Source organism: Harpia harpyja, chromosome 5 (assembly GCF_026419915.1).
Source record: "Harpia harpyja isolate bHarHar1 chromosome 5, bHarHar1 primary haplotype, whole genome shotgun sequence".
Taxonomy (NCBI): domain Eukaryota; kingdom Metazoa; phylum Chordata; class Aves; order Accipitriformes; family Accipitridae; genus Harpia; species Harpia harpyja.
Window position 1 is genome coordinate 78,831,032 of NC_068944.1, and position 11,439 is coordinate 78,842,470.

The following is an 11,439-nucleotide window of genomic DNA, read 5'->3' on the forward strand; positions in this document are numbered from 1 at the left end:
TTCCCTCCCTTCCCATTGGTCGAAGCGAGGCGGGAGCGGGAGGTTCGCTCTACCCGCCGCTCTGAGGCACGGACCCCTGGTTCCCTCACACACACAGCCCCGGGCGGCTCCCGGTCCCTCAGGAGGCCCTCGGAGCCTCTTCCCCGAGGATCCCTGCCCGGCACCCGGCCCCTCTCTGGGCGCCATGGAGCGGCGGCAGGAGGTGAAGGCCCTGCTGAAGCGGTGGGAGGCGGATTTCCTGCGGGAGCGGCGGAGGAAGCCCAGCCAGGTGCCTGAGGGCGGGGGGGGGGTGGTCGAGAGCTGTGGGAGAAGGGCTTTTCCCCGGCATCCAGCCTCAGCCGGCTGCTGGCGGTGGGCTCCGGCCAAGGCCTGTGGCAGTAGCCGGGTGGGAGCCCTAACTCAGCCCCTCATCAGTGGGGCACCCCACAGCACCCCTAACGCAGACCCCTATCACAGGGGCACCCCACAGCACCCCTAACCCAGTCCCCTATCATAGGGGCACCCCACAGCCCTCCTAACCCATCCCTCCATCAGTGGGGCACCCCATGGCTCCCCTAACCAGCCTTCTTCCTTTCCACCAAAGAGGCACCCCACAGCCCCCTAACCCAGCCCTCCATTAATGGGGCACCCCATGGTGAGACCCCTAACCCAGACCCCCATCAGTGGGGCACCCCACAGAACCCCTAACCCAGACCCCTATCACAGGGGCACCCCACAGCACCCCTAACCCAGACCCACCAAAGGGAGAGCCCATGGTAGGATCCCTAACCCATCCCTCCATCAGTGGGGCACCCTGTGGTGGGACCCCTAACTCAGGCCCCCATCAGTGGGGCACCCCACAGCACCCCTAACCCAGTCCCCTATCATAGGGGCACCCCACAGCCCACCTAACCCATCCCTCCATCAGTGGGGCACCCCACAGCACCCCTAAACCAGACCCCCACCAAAGGGGCACCCCATGGTGGGACCCCCTAACCCAGACCCCCCATCAGTGGGGCACCCCACAGCCCCCCCTAACCCAGACCCCTATCACAGGGGTACCCCACAGCACCCCTAACCCAGCCCCCCACCAAAGGGGCACCCCATGGTGAGAACCCCCTCCATCAGTGGGGCACCTCCATTTCTATAAGGTACATCTTATACCTAAAGAAATCACAGGAGAACAGACATCCCAGAGTCAGGAACAAGTGTGACGCTGCCCCAACAGCAGGTTTTTTTTAAAAAAAAAAAAATAAATACAAACCCCAAGCCAGCCCTCTCTCGTTCCACGGCAGCAGAAAATAACGATAACTTGCTCCATAGCCTGAAATAATGATCTCTTTACATGTTTGCCTTGCAGGCTGACATCGAGGCAGCTCCAGAGGACACCAGACGTGAGTGCCAGCCCTGCCACCCCCCCCCACCCTCAGGGGGTATTTTAGGGTCCTGGGTGGTGCTGGGCTCCCCCCACAGGCAGGTGGAGCGCTCGGCTGGAGCTGTGGGTGCTTCGTGGGTGGGGGTGACCCCTCATGCCGAGCTGGACACTCATCGTCGGGTTGGTTTGATGTCAGGGGAGTCTTTGGTGACACACATTGATTGTTCTCGGTGTGGGAACTGCTGGGGTTTTCCGGTAAGTACCAAATACACCAAAAAACGGTCTTGACAATCTGTCACAGGGCTCTATAAGGAGTACAAGATGCTCAAGCAGCAGAGAGAGGGAGTCGGATCCCTCACGGCTCAGTCCCTCCTGCCAACCGGCAGCCCCGGAGCAGGTACCAGAGAACCACCCTGACTTCGGCCTTGGGTTTTGTCTCCGGGAACCCTGAACCCCCGAGATTCACCCTTGACGCGAGCACTTTGGGGTGTTTGTGCTTTGTCCTTTACTGCAGACAAAGCCATGGTCATCCTGCCTGTTTATAAGGGGGTTTATTTGACCTTAGTAAGGAAATTGTCTAATTGGCACCATATAATGCCTATTTTTGGCTTTGTGGGAGAATAAGACACCCCAAACAGAGCGTATAAGGGCACCGTGGGGGTGGGAAACTGAACGCCTGCGATCCCTCGCACGCTTTACGCTCGCCAGCATCCAGGCTGCTGAAAGCGTGGGCTCATTTTAACCAGCCTCTTAACGAGGCAAACGATCAAGCCAGCCCCTGTGCTTAGGGTGAGGTGATAAATGCCCCAGGAACTGCATTTTTCACCCCAAAGCACGCTGGACGTGCTGCCTGCGGCCGAAAGATGCCACGGTGTGATCATATCGAGCTTGTTGTCCAGCTCCTTTCTCCTCTCGGAGGTATTGGAGCTCATCTTCGTGATAGGATTCAATTTGTTTGGATTTAACAGGTTTGGGGATTTAATGGTTTGGATTTAACGCTTTGCAGTGTCATTGCAGGTGCCGGAGTCCGGTTGTTGGGGTGCACACCTGAACCGACAGCCGAAAACCCCTAGGCTGAGCTGCCGCAGCTGCGCTGTGCCGAAAGCCTCGGCACAGTACTACGGGATGAAGCTGAAATCCAACCTGGGAGCTGCCGGGAAGGTCAGGGCTGGCCGGGAATTGGCGCTGACCGCTGCAGCGCAGAGAGAAGCTTCTACTGAAGCTGCTTGTGACCTTTTTTCCCCCCTCTGGCCACTCCGAAATTGCGGCCCCCTCCTGCCAGAGCCCCCCCAAAATCACAGGCCCTCCTGCCAGAGCCCCCGGCTGTTAGCAGACGGTGGGAGCTGAGGGTGCAGAGCACCCACAAATGCCGGCGAAGGTCCCCTTTGATTTGGAGATGGGGTGCGGAGTTTCGGAGGACGATCTGACCCCCGTCTGTCCTTCTCCCCCATCCACAGGAGACACCCCCTGACCCCGAGGAGGACCCCCACTGCCAGGCAAACCCTGGCTGTCCCTGGGCTTCAGACAAATTTGGGGACAAGTGACAAAGCCACGGCACCGGTGGAGGCTTCGCAGAGTGAGGGAGGCGAGCCGGGAGATCTCCTCCTTCCTCCCTCAGTGTCGGGGTTGGCCCCCATCGTCCTCTCTGCAGGGTTGAAGCCCCCCTGCCGCCGCCCGCCAAATAAATTCCAGCAGCTGAAGCGGACGGTGGCACAGAGACTGGGCTCGCTGGATCCCGCCTGGCTGCGGAGGTGCCAGGGGGACACTGGGGGATGAAGGGGCAATCCCGGGTGCCACACAGGAGAGGGAGCAGGGAGAGATCGGATGTGCCCCCCCACAGCAGGAGGGGGGCAGTGGGATACCATCGGTGGAAGATTCCGGGAGGAAAAGGCCACGCGGAGATGGTGGAGACGGCGCGGCGGCTCCCACGAAGCTCAGGCGGTGCCACCGGGACTCAGCCAAGGCAACATTCGGTGCCGCCAGTGGGCTGAAGCAGAGCGAGGAGGAAGAGAAGGAGGAGAAGAAAAGCGTGCGGCAGCCCAAAAGGAGAGCAGGAAGGTGTCGGATCCCTTGGAAAACATCCTGGGAGAGTTGGAGGAGGAGGAGGAGGAGGAGAAGCCCAGACCCACCCGCAGAGCTGGTGCTGCCAGGTAGGTCCTGCCGACTTCCCGGCGCTGCCGGCGTGCCGGTGGCGCTGCCGGGCGCTCTGCTGCAGGTTCGCCTGCCTTGGTGTAGCTCACAGCTCGCTTCAAACTCCCGTGGGGGGGTTGCCAGAGCCCTTCAGGTCACGGGCTGCGACGATGCCTTGTGGTGCTCAAAAGCACGAAAACGTGGTTGGAAAAGGACACTGAGAGCGCCCAGGGAGCTTTTTCCTGTTAATTTTTATAAATAGTGAGCTGTTCTTTCCCTAATTCCTCCTTCTTTAAGTCAGGGATTTGGAGAGGGGGAAGGAATAAGTTTGGGGTGGTTGGTTTTTTTTATGTCTGATTTTTGTACATAATTATGCCCTGCACACGTTTCGCCTCTCCCGCGAGCATCCGTGTCGCCTTTGGTCATGTTTAAGGGATGAAAGATTTCGAGTTTATTTCCCTCAAAGCTGTTTTGCGGGCAGGGTGCTGGGTGCAGGCAAGAGCTGAGGGGTGGCAGGGGGAGGATGGGGACCCGATGGCCCCCCCTGAGCCGCTGCCACACGTGGGCAGCGGGGTTCCTAGCCAAGCTCTCTCCCCACAGAGCACCTCCGCAGAGAGGCGGCAACTTCGTCAGGCTTAACCTGAAGAAGAAATCTTACGTCCGAGGATACGCCCTGCGGGGAAATCACCTTCGCAAGCAGGTAACGTCCCCGCTCGGTGGCTGCCTCCGCACCGCCGGCATGTCCCAGGGCATCACCGAAAGCCTCCTGCCGGACAGGACCGTGCTGCTCGCCCGCTCTCACCGCCGAACCCATTTCCAGTCAAATTTAAGTTCATCTGGCCCAGGATGAATTTAAAACTCTCCGGCTCTCGCTCATCTTCGTGTCGTTCTTTCAATTTCCATATTTTACCTTCTAGTTAATTTATCTTTTTATTTTGTGACCGCGCAGGCAGGAGGCACGGCTCAGCTCCCTGCGCCTCCCGCTGCTGCCTGACTTCCCTGCCTTCAGCAGCAGCTTCGCCCTGAAAACGCCATGCGAGGGGAAAGACCTCGCCGTAGCGGGCTTGTCCTGCTGGGTAAAGAGGCCGCTCGGCCTTTTCGGCTTCAGCTCTGCCACAAAGTCCTAGGATTTTTTTAATATCTCCCCTTTAATTAACGTGAAATCTTCCGGGATCATCTCTGGGTGAGGCGAGCATCAGCTGGAAGAAAATTGCCTTTATTTTTTTAAAGCTTGGCATGCTTATGCAGTGCTTTGGCAGAAGCCCGGTGCCGGGGCAAGGTAAAACATAATAAAACATACTTTTATTAAAAATAATAATATAAAAATAACTGGAGATGGTCCTGTTTCACAGGTGTGGAAGCAGAAGTGGAAGAAGAAAGCAGAGCGGCTTCGGAGGAGGCAGTGGATCCATCGACCGAAGCTCGGACGTCTGCTTCAGGTGCGGCGGGACGGGGCACTGGGCATCAGCGTGCCAGGGCCGAGGTAAGGCTCTGAACGCCGGATTATGGGGTTTGTTTGGCAAAGCCGTGGACCGGGTTCGGATCCGGCTGCGCCAAAGCAGGCATAACGGAGGCTGGAGGATGGGAAGCATCCATCGGGCTTTCCCACCTCCCTGCGGCTTCTCTCCGCTGTTGGCTTAAGGATTTGCAGGGATAAGAACTTGTGGGAAGAGGGTGAAAAAATGAGGCGGTTTCTTTACCGTGGATTTAAGTAGAGAAGGGACCCGTTTCCCACCTGCAGAGACAGCTGCCGGCCCGCTGCCGGAGGAGGGCGGCTGGGCGGATGAAGAGGAAGAGGCTCCCCTGCCCACGCTGGAAGAAGTGGCTCGCAGGACCAACACGATCTGCCAAGAGCTCTCCTTCTCCGGTGAGGCCCCGTGGCTTGCTGGCCTGCTGGCTTGCCTCGCTCTCACGCTGACACGCTGTGGCTGGCTCCGGGATGAACTCCGGGAGACGTGGAATCGTTTCCTTTTCCCTGTGGGAAGTTTGTTTGCGCTCCCGGGAGGGTTTGCCTGGCATCAAAAGGTGGCTTCAGCAGCCTGGGTTTGTGCTGGGATGTGTCTCCTCCGGGAACACTGGCCTAAAATACGGGCAGGCTCACCGTGCTTGCTCCTGCGTGGCAGTGGGTGTCCAGGCAGGGTAGGAAAAGCTGCCTGCGGTTCCCGATTGCTGCCTTCATCCCTGGCAGAGAACGGAACCAGCGACCAGGAAAGATCCGAGAAGATTTTAGAGGCAACGACTTACCTGGATGTACGGAGGCCGGCGTACGAGCCGCCCGCTCCCCCTGCACCCATGGAGCCCCTCTATGGCCTGGGGCCGGAGGGGAAGGTGCGAGGTACGGCTCCCCGCGGCGCTCGGAGCGGGGCCGGGTGGGTTTGGCCCCTCTGGTCCCCACCTGACTGGGTGTCCTTCCCCCTGCAGAGACCCCGGAGGAGGTGTTTGAGGCTCTGAAGGCGCTGGGCTACAGCTCCTTCCGCCCGGGCCAGGAGCTGACCGTCATGAGGATCCTCTCCGGTGGGTTTTTCCCCCACGACCTCCTTTCCTCCGCGGGGTTTGGGCTCCCCGTGAGCGAAGTCCCCAACCCCTCGTTCTGCCAGGCCTGTCCACGCTGGTGGTGTTATCGACGGGGATGGGGAAGTCCCTCTGCTACCAGCTCCCCGCTTACCTCTACCACAAGCGCTCCCAGTGCCTCACCTTGGTCATCTCCCCGCTGGTGTCCCTGATGGATGACCAGGTACCGCTCAGATATCCCGGTTCTCCCACCCCAACCCCCGCGAGGACGCCGCTGGGTGCGCGTCGCTGCGGTTCAAGGCTCGCGTGCACCCAAAACGGGGGAGGTGGGTGTCCGAGGGGGTTCCCCCTCAAATTACCGGAGGCCAGCGTGGCCGAGTGACGGGCTTCGCTTCCAGGTCTCGGGGCTGCCGCCGTGCCTGAAGGCCGTCTGCATCCACTCCAACATGACCAAAGCCCAACGGGAAGCGGTGATGGAGAAGGTGAGGGACGGGGCTCTGAACTCGCCGGGGAGAACCGTGCACACTCGGGTCCCCGCCACCATCGCCGTACCCACGCGGTCGCGTAATCCCGGTGAGGGCAGTGCCGGACAGCGGCGATGCCATGTCCTGGCCAGGCCGTTCCCCTGGGAGAGCGGGTAAAGCACCCCTTGTGCTTCTCTCCTCCCTGATCCGGTGCTCCCGGTACAGGTGAGGCAGGGTGAGGTGCAGGTGCTGCTGCTGTCCCCCGAGGCCCTGGTTGGCGGAAGCGGATCGGGATCCGGCTGCCTGCCCTCCGCCGATCAGCTGCCGGCCGTGGCCTTCGCCTGCATCGACGAAGCCCACTGCGTCTCCGAGTGGTCCCACAATTTCCGTCCCTGCTACCTGCAGCTCTGCAAGGTGCGTGAGGGGGAAAACCCACCCCGAGGCGGAGGGAACCCATCGGGGCCAGGAGGGATGTCAGGCTCCTGGTTTGGTTTTTTTTTTTCCCTTCTTCTTGGCAGGTTCTCCGGGATCGCCTGGGCGTGCGTTGCTTCCTGGGCCTGACGGCGACCGCCACCCTGGCCACGGCACGGGACGTGGCCCAACACCTCGGCATCCCAGCAGAGGAAGGGATAGCCGTGCGTTCCGCCGCCGTGCCCCCGAACTTGCACCTCTCTGTCTCGATGGACAGGGACAGGGATCAGGTAGGGACAAGGATGGATCTAAAGAAATCGGATTTGTTGCTGTGACGCTGGATCCAGAGTGGATCTTCTAGGAGAGAAGATCCCCAGCCCTTTTTTGGGGGGACCTTCACCCCCTTCTCTGCCCCGCAGGCCCTCATCGCGCTGCTGCAAGGGGAACGTTTTGGGTGCCTGGACTCCATCATCGTCTACTGCACGAGGCGGGAGGAGACAGCTCGCATCGCAGCCCTTATCCGGACCTGCCTCCAAGGAACGCTGCTGAAGGAACCCGCCGGAGCCCAAGAGCCGGGACGGGATGCTGCCGAAAGGAAGAAAGCAAAGGGTAGGCGGCACGGCCTCGCTCTCTGAAAGAAGCGTGAGCCCAAAATATCCTGTCTGGTGAATCCACGCTAGAATGGAGAATCCCTAGGAAATGAGCCATGCTCAAGGTTTCTGGCGCCCAAAGTCTGGCTCCATCGGCGGCTTCACCCGGCCGCGGAGCGCTGCTCTTGACGGCAGCAGAGCATTTATCTTCCCTCGCCTGCGTCAGAGGCTCTAAAGCCAGGCTTTGATTTTTCTAGCGACAGCCGATAATGATGGATGCTAATCAGCTGTCATTAATAAGGCTCGACGTTGGGTTTGGTACGCAGGAAGCCTTCATTGTACGGCGGTCTGGGGTTTTTTTCTTTCCGAACCTCGTAGCCGTGACTGGGAGTCTTTATTTTCCCTCAAAATCCACAATGTGGATCCGTGGCCAAGCTCTGCTGTTGTTTGCTGAAGCTTCGGCGAGCTCATGCCGTCCCACTTCCAAACCAGCCGGGGCTTGACGACTTCTGGCAGCTAACGAGGAGCGTACACCCCTTTGCTGCGGAGCAGCAGCCCTGCTCCTGCCCACGGCACCCCGTCCCCAGGGCTGATTTCTGCCACAGGCGGGGTTTGCTGCTCATGTCCATCCCTGATTTAATTAGCTGCTCTGCTTTTGCCGATGGAAATCACTAATTAAACGCTGTTAAAACCTCTCTCCCCACTTTCTTTCAGCAAAGAAGAGCGTCCGCCGGCCGCTGAAGTGGATTGCGGACGCTTACCATGCCGGCCTATCTGCTGCCGAACGCCGCCGCGTCCAGAAGAGTTTCATGAGCGGCCAACTCCGCGTGGTGGTGGCCACGGTGGCTTTCGGCATGGGGTTGGATAAATCGGGGACGTCCCGCGGCATCGTGCATTACAACATGCCCAAAAATTTCGAGAGTTACGTGCAGGAGATCGGCCGGGCCGGGCGAGACGGTGAGCCGGCTCACTGCCATCTCTTCTTGGAGCCGGAGGTAGGGCCTGCCAGCGGGGTGTGGGGGGGGTCCCCTCCATTTTGGGGGTCTTCCCCAAGGCTTACCACTGCTTCCCCAGGGTGGGGATCTCCACGAGCTGCGGCGCCATATTTACGGCGACACGGTGGATTTTTTCACCATCAAGAAGCTGGTGCAGAAGGTTTTCTCTCCCTGCAAGTGCTTGGAGCTGCACCAGAAACACCAGGACGTCATCAGGGTGAGGAAGGTGCTGAGGGCCCCACTCCCGTGGCCTTTGCGGCTTTTTAACTCATTAAGTAACGAGCTAACGTGGTAGAAAACGCTTTTAATTGTTGGGTGGTCACATCAGGGAGCTTAAATCAGTTGAGGGAAGCCTGGGGAGCACCAGTGCTGGGGGCAAGGTGAGCCGTGGTATAGGATCTGGCCAGGAACGGGCAGGAGAGCGGTTGGGATGTCCCAAAAAGAAGGCAGGATCCTGCCCGTCCTCTAACCGGTGACACCGCGCTGCGTGCCGTGTCCCTCGCAGGACGGGGAGGTGGAGGATGCCGAAATGGCCGAGCTCTTGGAGGAGGAGGACAGCGGCAGCGGCGGCGTGGCGAGGCAGAGTGGGCAGCGGGTGTGCTACAAGCACGAGCGAGCCATCCCCATCCAACAAACCGTGGAATCCCTGGACATACGGGAGGAAGGTGAGGGGGGGGGGAATCGGCCCCCGAGCGAGGCCGGCGGAGGTCCCGAAGGGGATTGGGATCGCTCCGCAACTCCCCGCTCTCCTCTCTCACAGGCATCGAGACCCTCCTGTGCTACCTGGAGCTGCATCCGCAGCGCTGGCTGGAGCTGCTGCCTCACACCTACTCCTCCTGCCGGCTCCTGTGCTACAGGGGACCCCAGCAGCTCCGGACCGCGGCACGGAGGTTAGACCTGCGCCACGGAGCACCGGGTGTCAATTCCACGACGTTCCCTGTGCTAGGGGCGAGCCCCCGCGGCGTGGTCTCTGCCGGGTGGGAGCTGCTCCGCAGCCCTGGGGTCTGTTGGAGGTAAAAAGTGGGCTCCAAGCCGTGGTGCCAGCGTTTTTCGGGTGTCTCCTGCCCTCAGTTCTCCCCCCATCGCCGTCTTCCTGGCCCGGGAGCGCCTGGCAGGGAGGGACCACAGCAACGCCAGCTCCCTGGAATTCGACGTGGTCTCGCTGAGCGACTCCATGGGTTGGGGAAGTACCGCTGGTGAAACGCGCCCTGCGCCAGCTCCAGTGGGATCCGCGCCTGCGGCAAGGTACCGGCATGCCCGGGTTCCTCATTGGAGGGGGGGGGAAAAATCCCTCCTGCGCTGCCGGCAGCCGGCTGGGTCTCGGTGGGTGCCGGATCTCGGCGGGCACCGGTTTCAACCAGCTCTTGGTGCCTTCAGACGGTCGCAGCAAGGGGGAAGAGCGGGGTCGTGGTGGAGTTTGGAGAGCTGTCCTTCCACCTACGTGCCTACGGCGACCTCACCGACCAGGAGCTGGACTCTGTCTGCGATTTCCTCCACCGAAGGTGGTGGCCAGGGAGAAGATGGCTCTTGGACAACTCCGCGCCTGCTTCCAGGCCTTCCAGAGGTGGAGCGCAGGTGGAGAAGACCACCCAACCCTCGCAGAGCCCTCTGTGTGGCGGCCCCCACGGTTGCCCGCCCTCCCGTCCTTCCCAGTTTGGGGCCAGTTTTGGTACTGGGAAGGGAGGAGGTTGACGCTGGGGCGCACAGTGTGGCCTTCCCAGACCTGTGGCCCCTCACCCTGCGGATGAGGAAGAAGAGAGGAGTTCCTGCCTGAAGGCTCTGCTCAGCGACTACTTCGAGAAGGAGCCCGCTGGCGAGCAGGCTGCGCGTGGCTGCGAGGAGGAGGAGGAAGAGGAGGAGGAAGATCTCGGCGACGCTAAAGTGAGCAAATCCACTTTTACTGGGAGCCGGGCCATCAGCCAGTATTTCTGGTACACGGCGGCTCCGGTTTAGACGAGACCAGGGATGGGTTTGGGGTGAGGATGAGGAGGGACGTGACCCCCGCCGTCTCCTTTCTTTTGCAGCTGTGGGACTGGGAGAGCCAGATCCGCGCCGACATCCGCCATTTCCTCGCCATCCGCCAGGACGAGAAGTTCTCCGGCAGGGCCGTCGCCAGGATATTTCACGGCATCGGTAAGACGAGGAGGTGCCGAATTTGGGCTTCTTCCGCCTCGCTCCGGCACCTGCCCGTCCCCCTCCTAACCGGGGTCTTCTCTGCCCGCTCTCCGCAGGCAGCCCCTGTTTCCCTGCCCAGGTCTACGGCCGCGACCGCCGGTTCTGGAGGAGATATCTCACCTTCGACTTCCACCAGCTCACCCGCCTGGCCACCGAGGAGATCTTGGCCAGCAGGTGAGGGCAGGAGGCAAAATGGTGGCGGCCGCCTCGCCCTCGAGGGACGGTCACCGTGGCCCCCGGGGGGGGCGGGGTTTCGCCGGCTCCCTGCCAGCTGCCGTCACCCCCCCGAAGGCCCCGTTTTGAGGAGGGGGGGGAGCAGAGACCACCCTAACGCCGAGAAGCGGGGTGTAACGAGCGCAGGCTCGTTTATTGCGCACATCTCCCCCCCCCCCCCCGCCTGCACCCTACCCCCTCTGAAGCTGCATAGGAGGGGATGGGGAGGGCAAGTGCTGCCTCCTGGGGGGGGGCTGCTTGTCCTGCCCGCACTGAGCCTTTCCCAGTGCGGCAGGGATTTTTATCTGGATTTTTATCAAGGAATTAATAAAGGCTACCGACCTTTTACCCCCCCGCCTCCTGCCTATACTTTTCTGCCTGCGCCAGGGGGGTGAATCGGCTGTGGGTGACACCCCCAGCGCGGGTGGGAGGACGGGGGGGGGGTACATGCACCATCGCCACGGTGATGGGGGGGTTGATGGGGGGGTCTGTCACCACGGCAGCAGGGGTGATGTAGGAGGACCGTTGCCCATGGCAATAAGGGGGGGCCATCACCTTGGCCATCCCTGTCGTGCCGGTCCTTCCCTACCCCCTAT

At 61.0% G+C, this 11,439-nt stretch overlaps 1 protein-coding gene across 1 annotated transcript; it reads left to right on the forward strand.

The window, feature by feature from the left end:
* Positions 1-43: 43 nt before the first annotated feature.
* On the forward strand, positions 44-10,820 carry RECQL4 (RecQ like helicase 4). The gene is given in 28 exon segments (XM_052786815.1): positions 44-268; positions 1,340-1,373; positions 1,656-1,751; positions 1,869-1,918; positions 2,273-2,322; positions 2,812-3,110; positions 3,156-3,504; positions 4,085-4,184; positions 4,837-4,872; positions 4,874-4,967; positions 5,232-5,819; positions 5,906-5,998; positions 6,082-6,218; positions 6,394-6,477; positions 6,685-6,873; positions 6,978-7,160; positions 7,290-7,479; positions 8,175-8,455; positions 8,535-8,672; positions 8,961-9,120; positions 9,216-9,345; positions 9,527-9,638; positions 9,640-9,716; positions 9,847-9,950; positions 9,953-10,065; positions 10,205-10,336; positions 10,480-10,588; positions 10,687-10,820. Coding segments are annotated over 28 exon segments (4,134 nt in total). The 5' UTR covers positions 44-184; the 3' UTR covers positions 10,809-10,820.
* Positions 10,821-11,439: the final 619 nt, after the last annotated feature.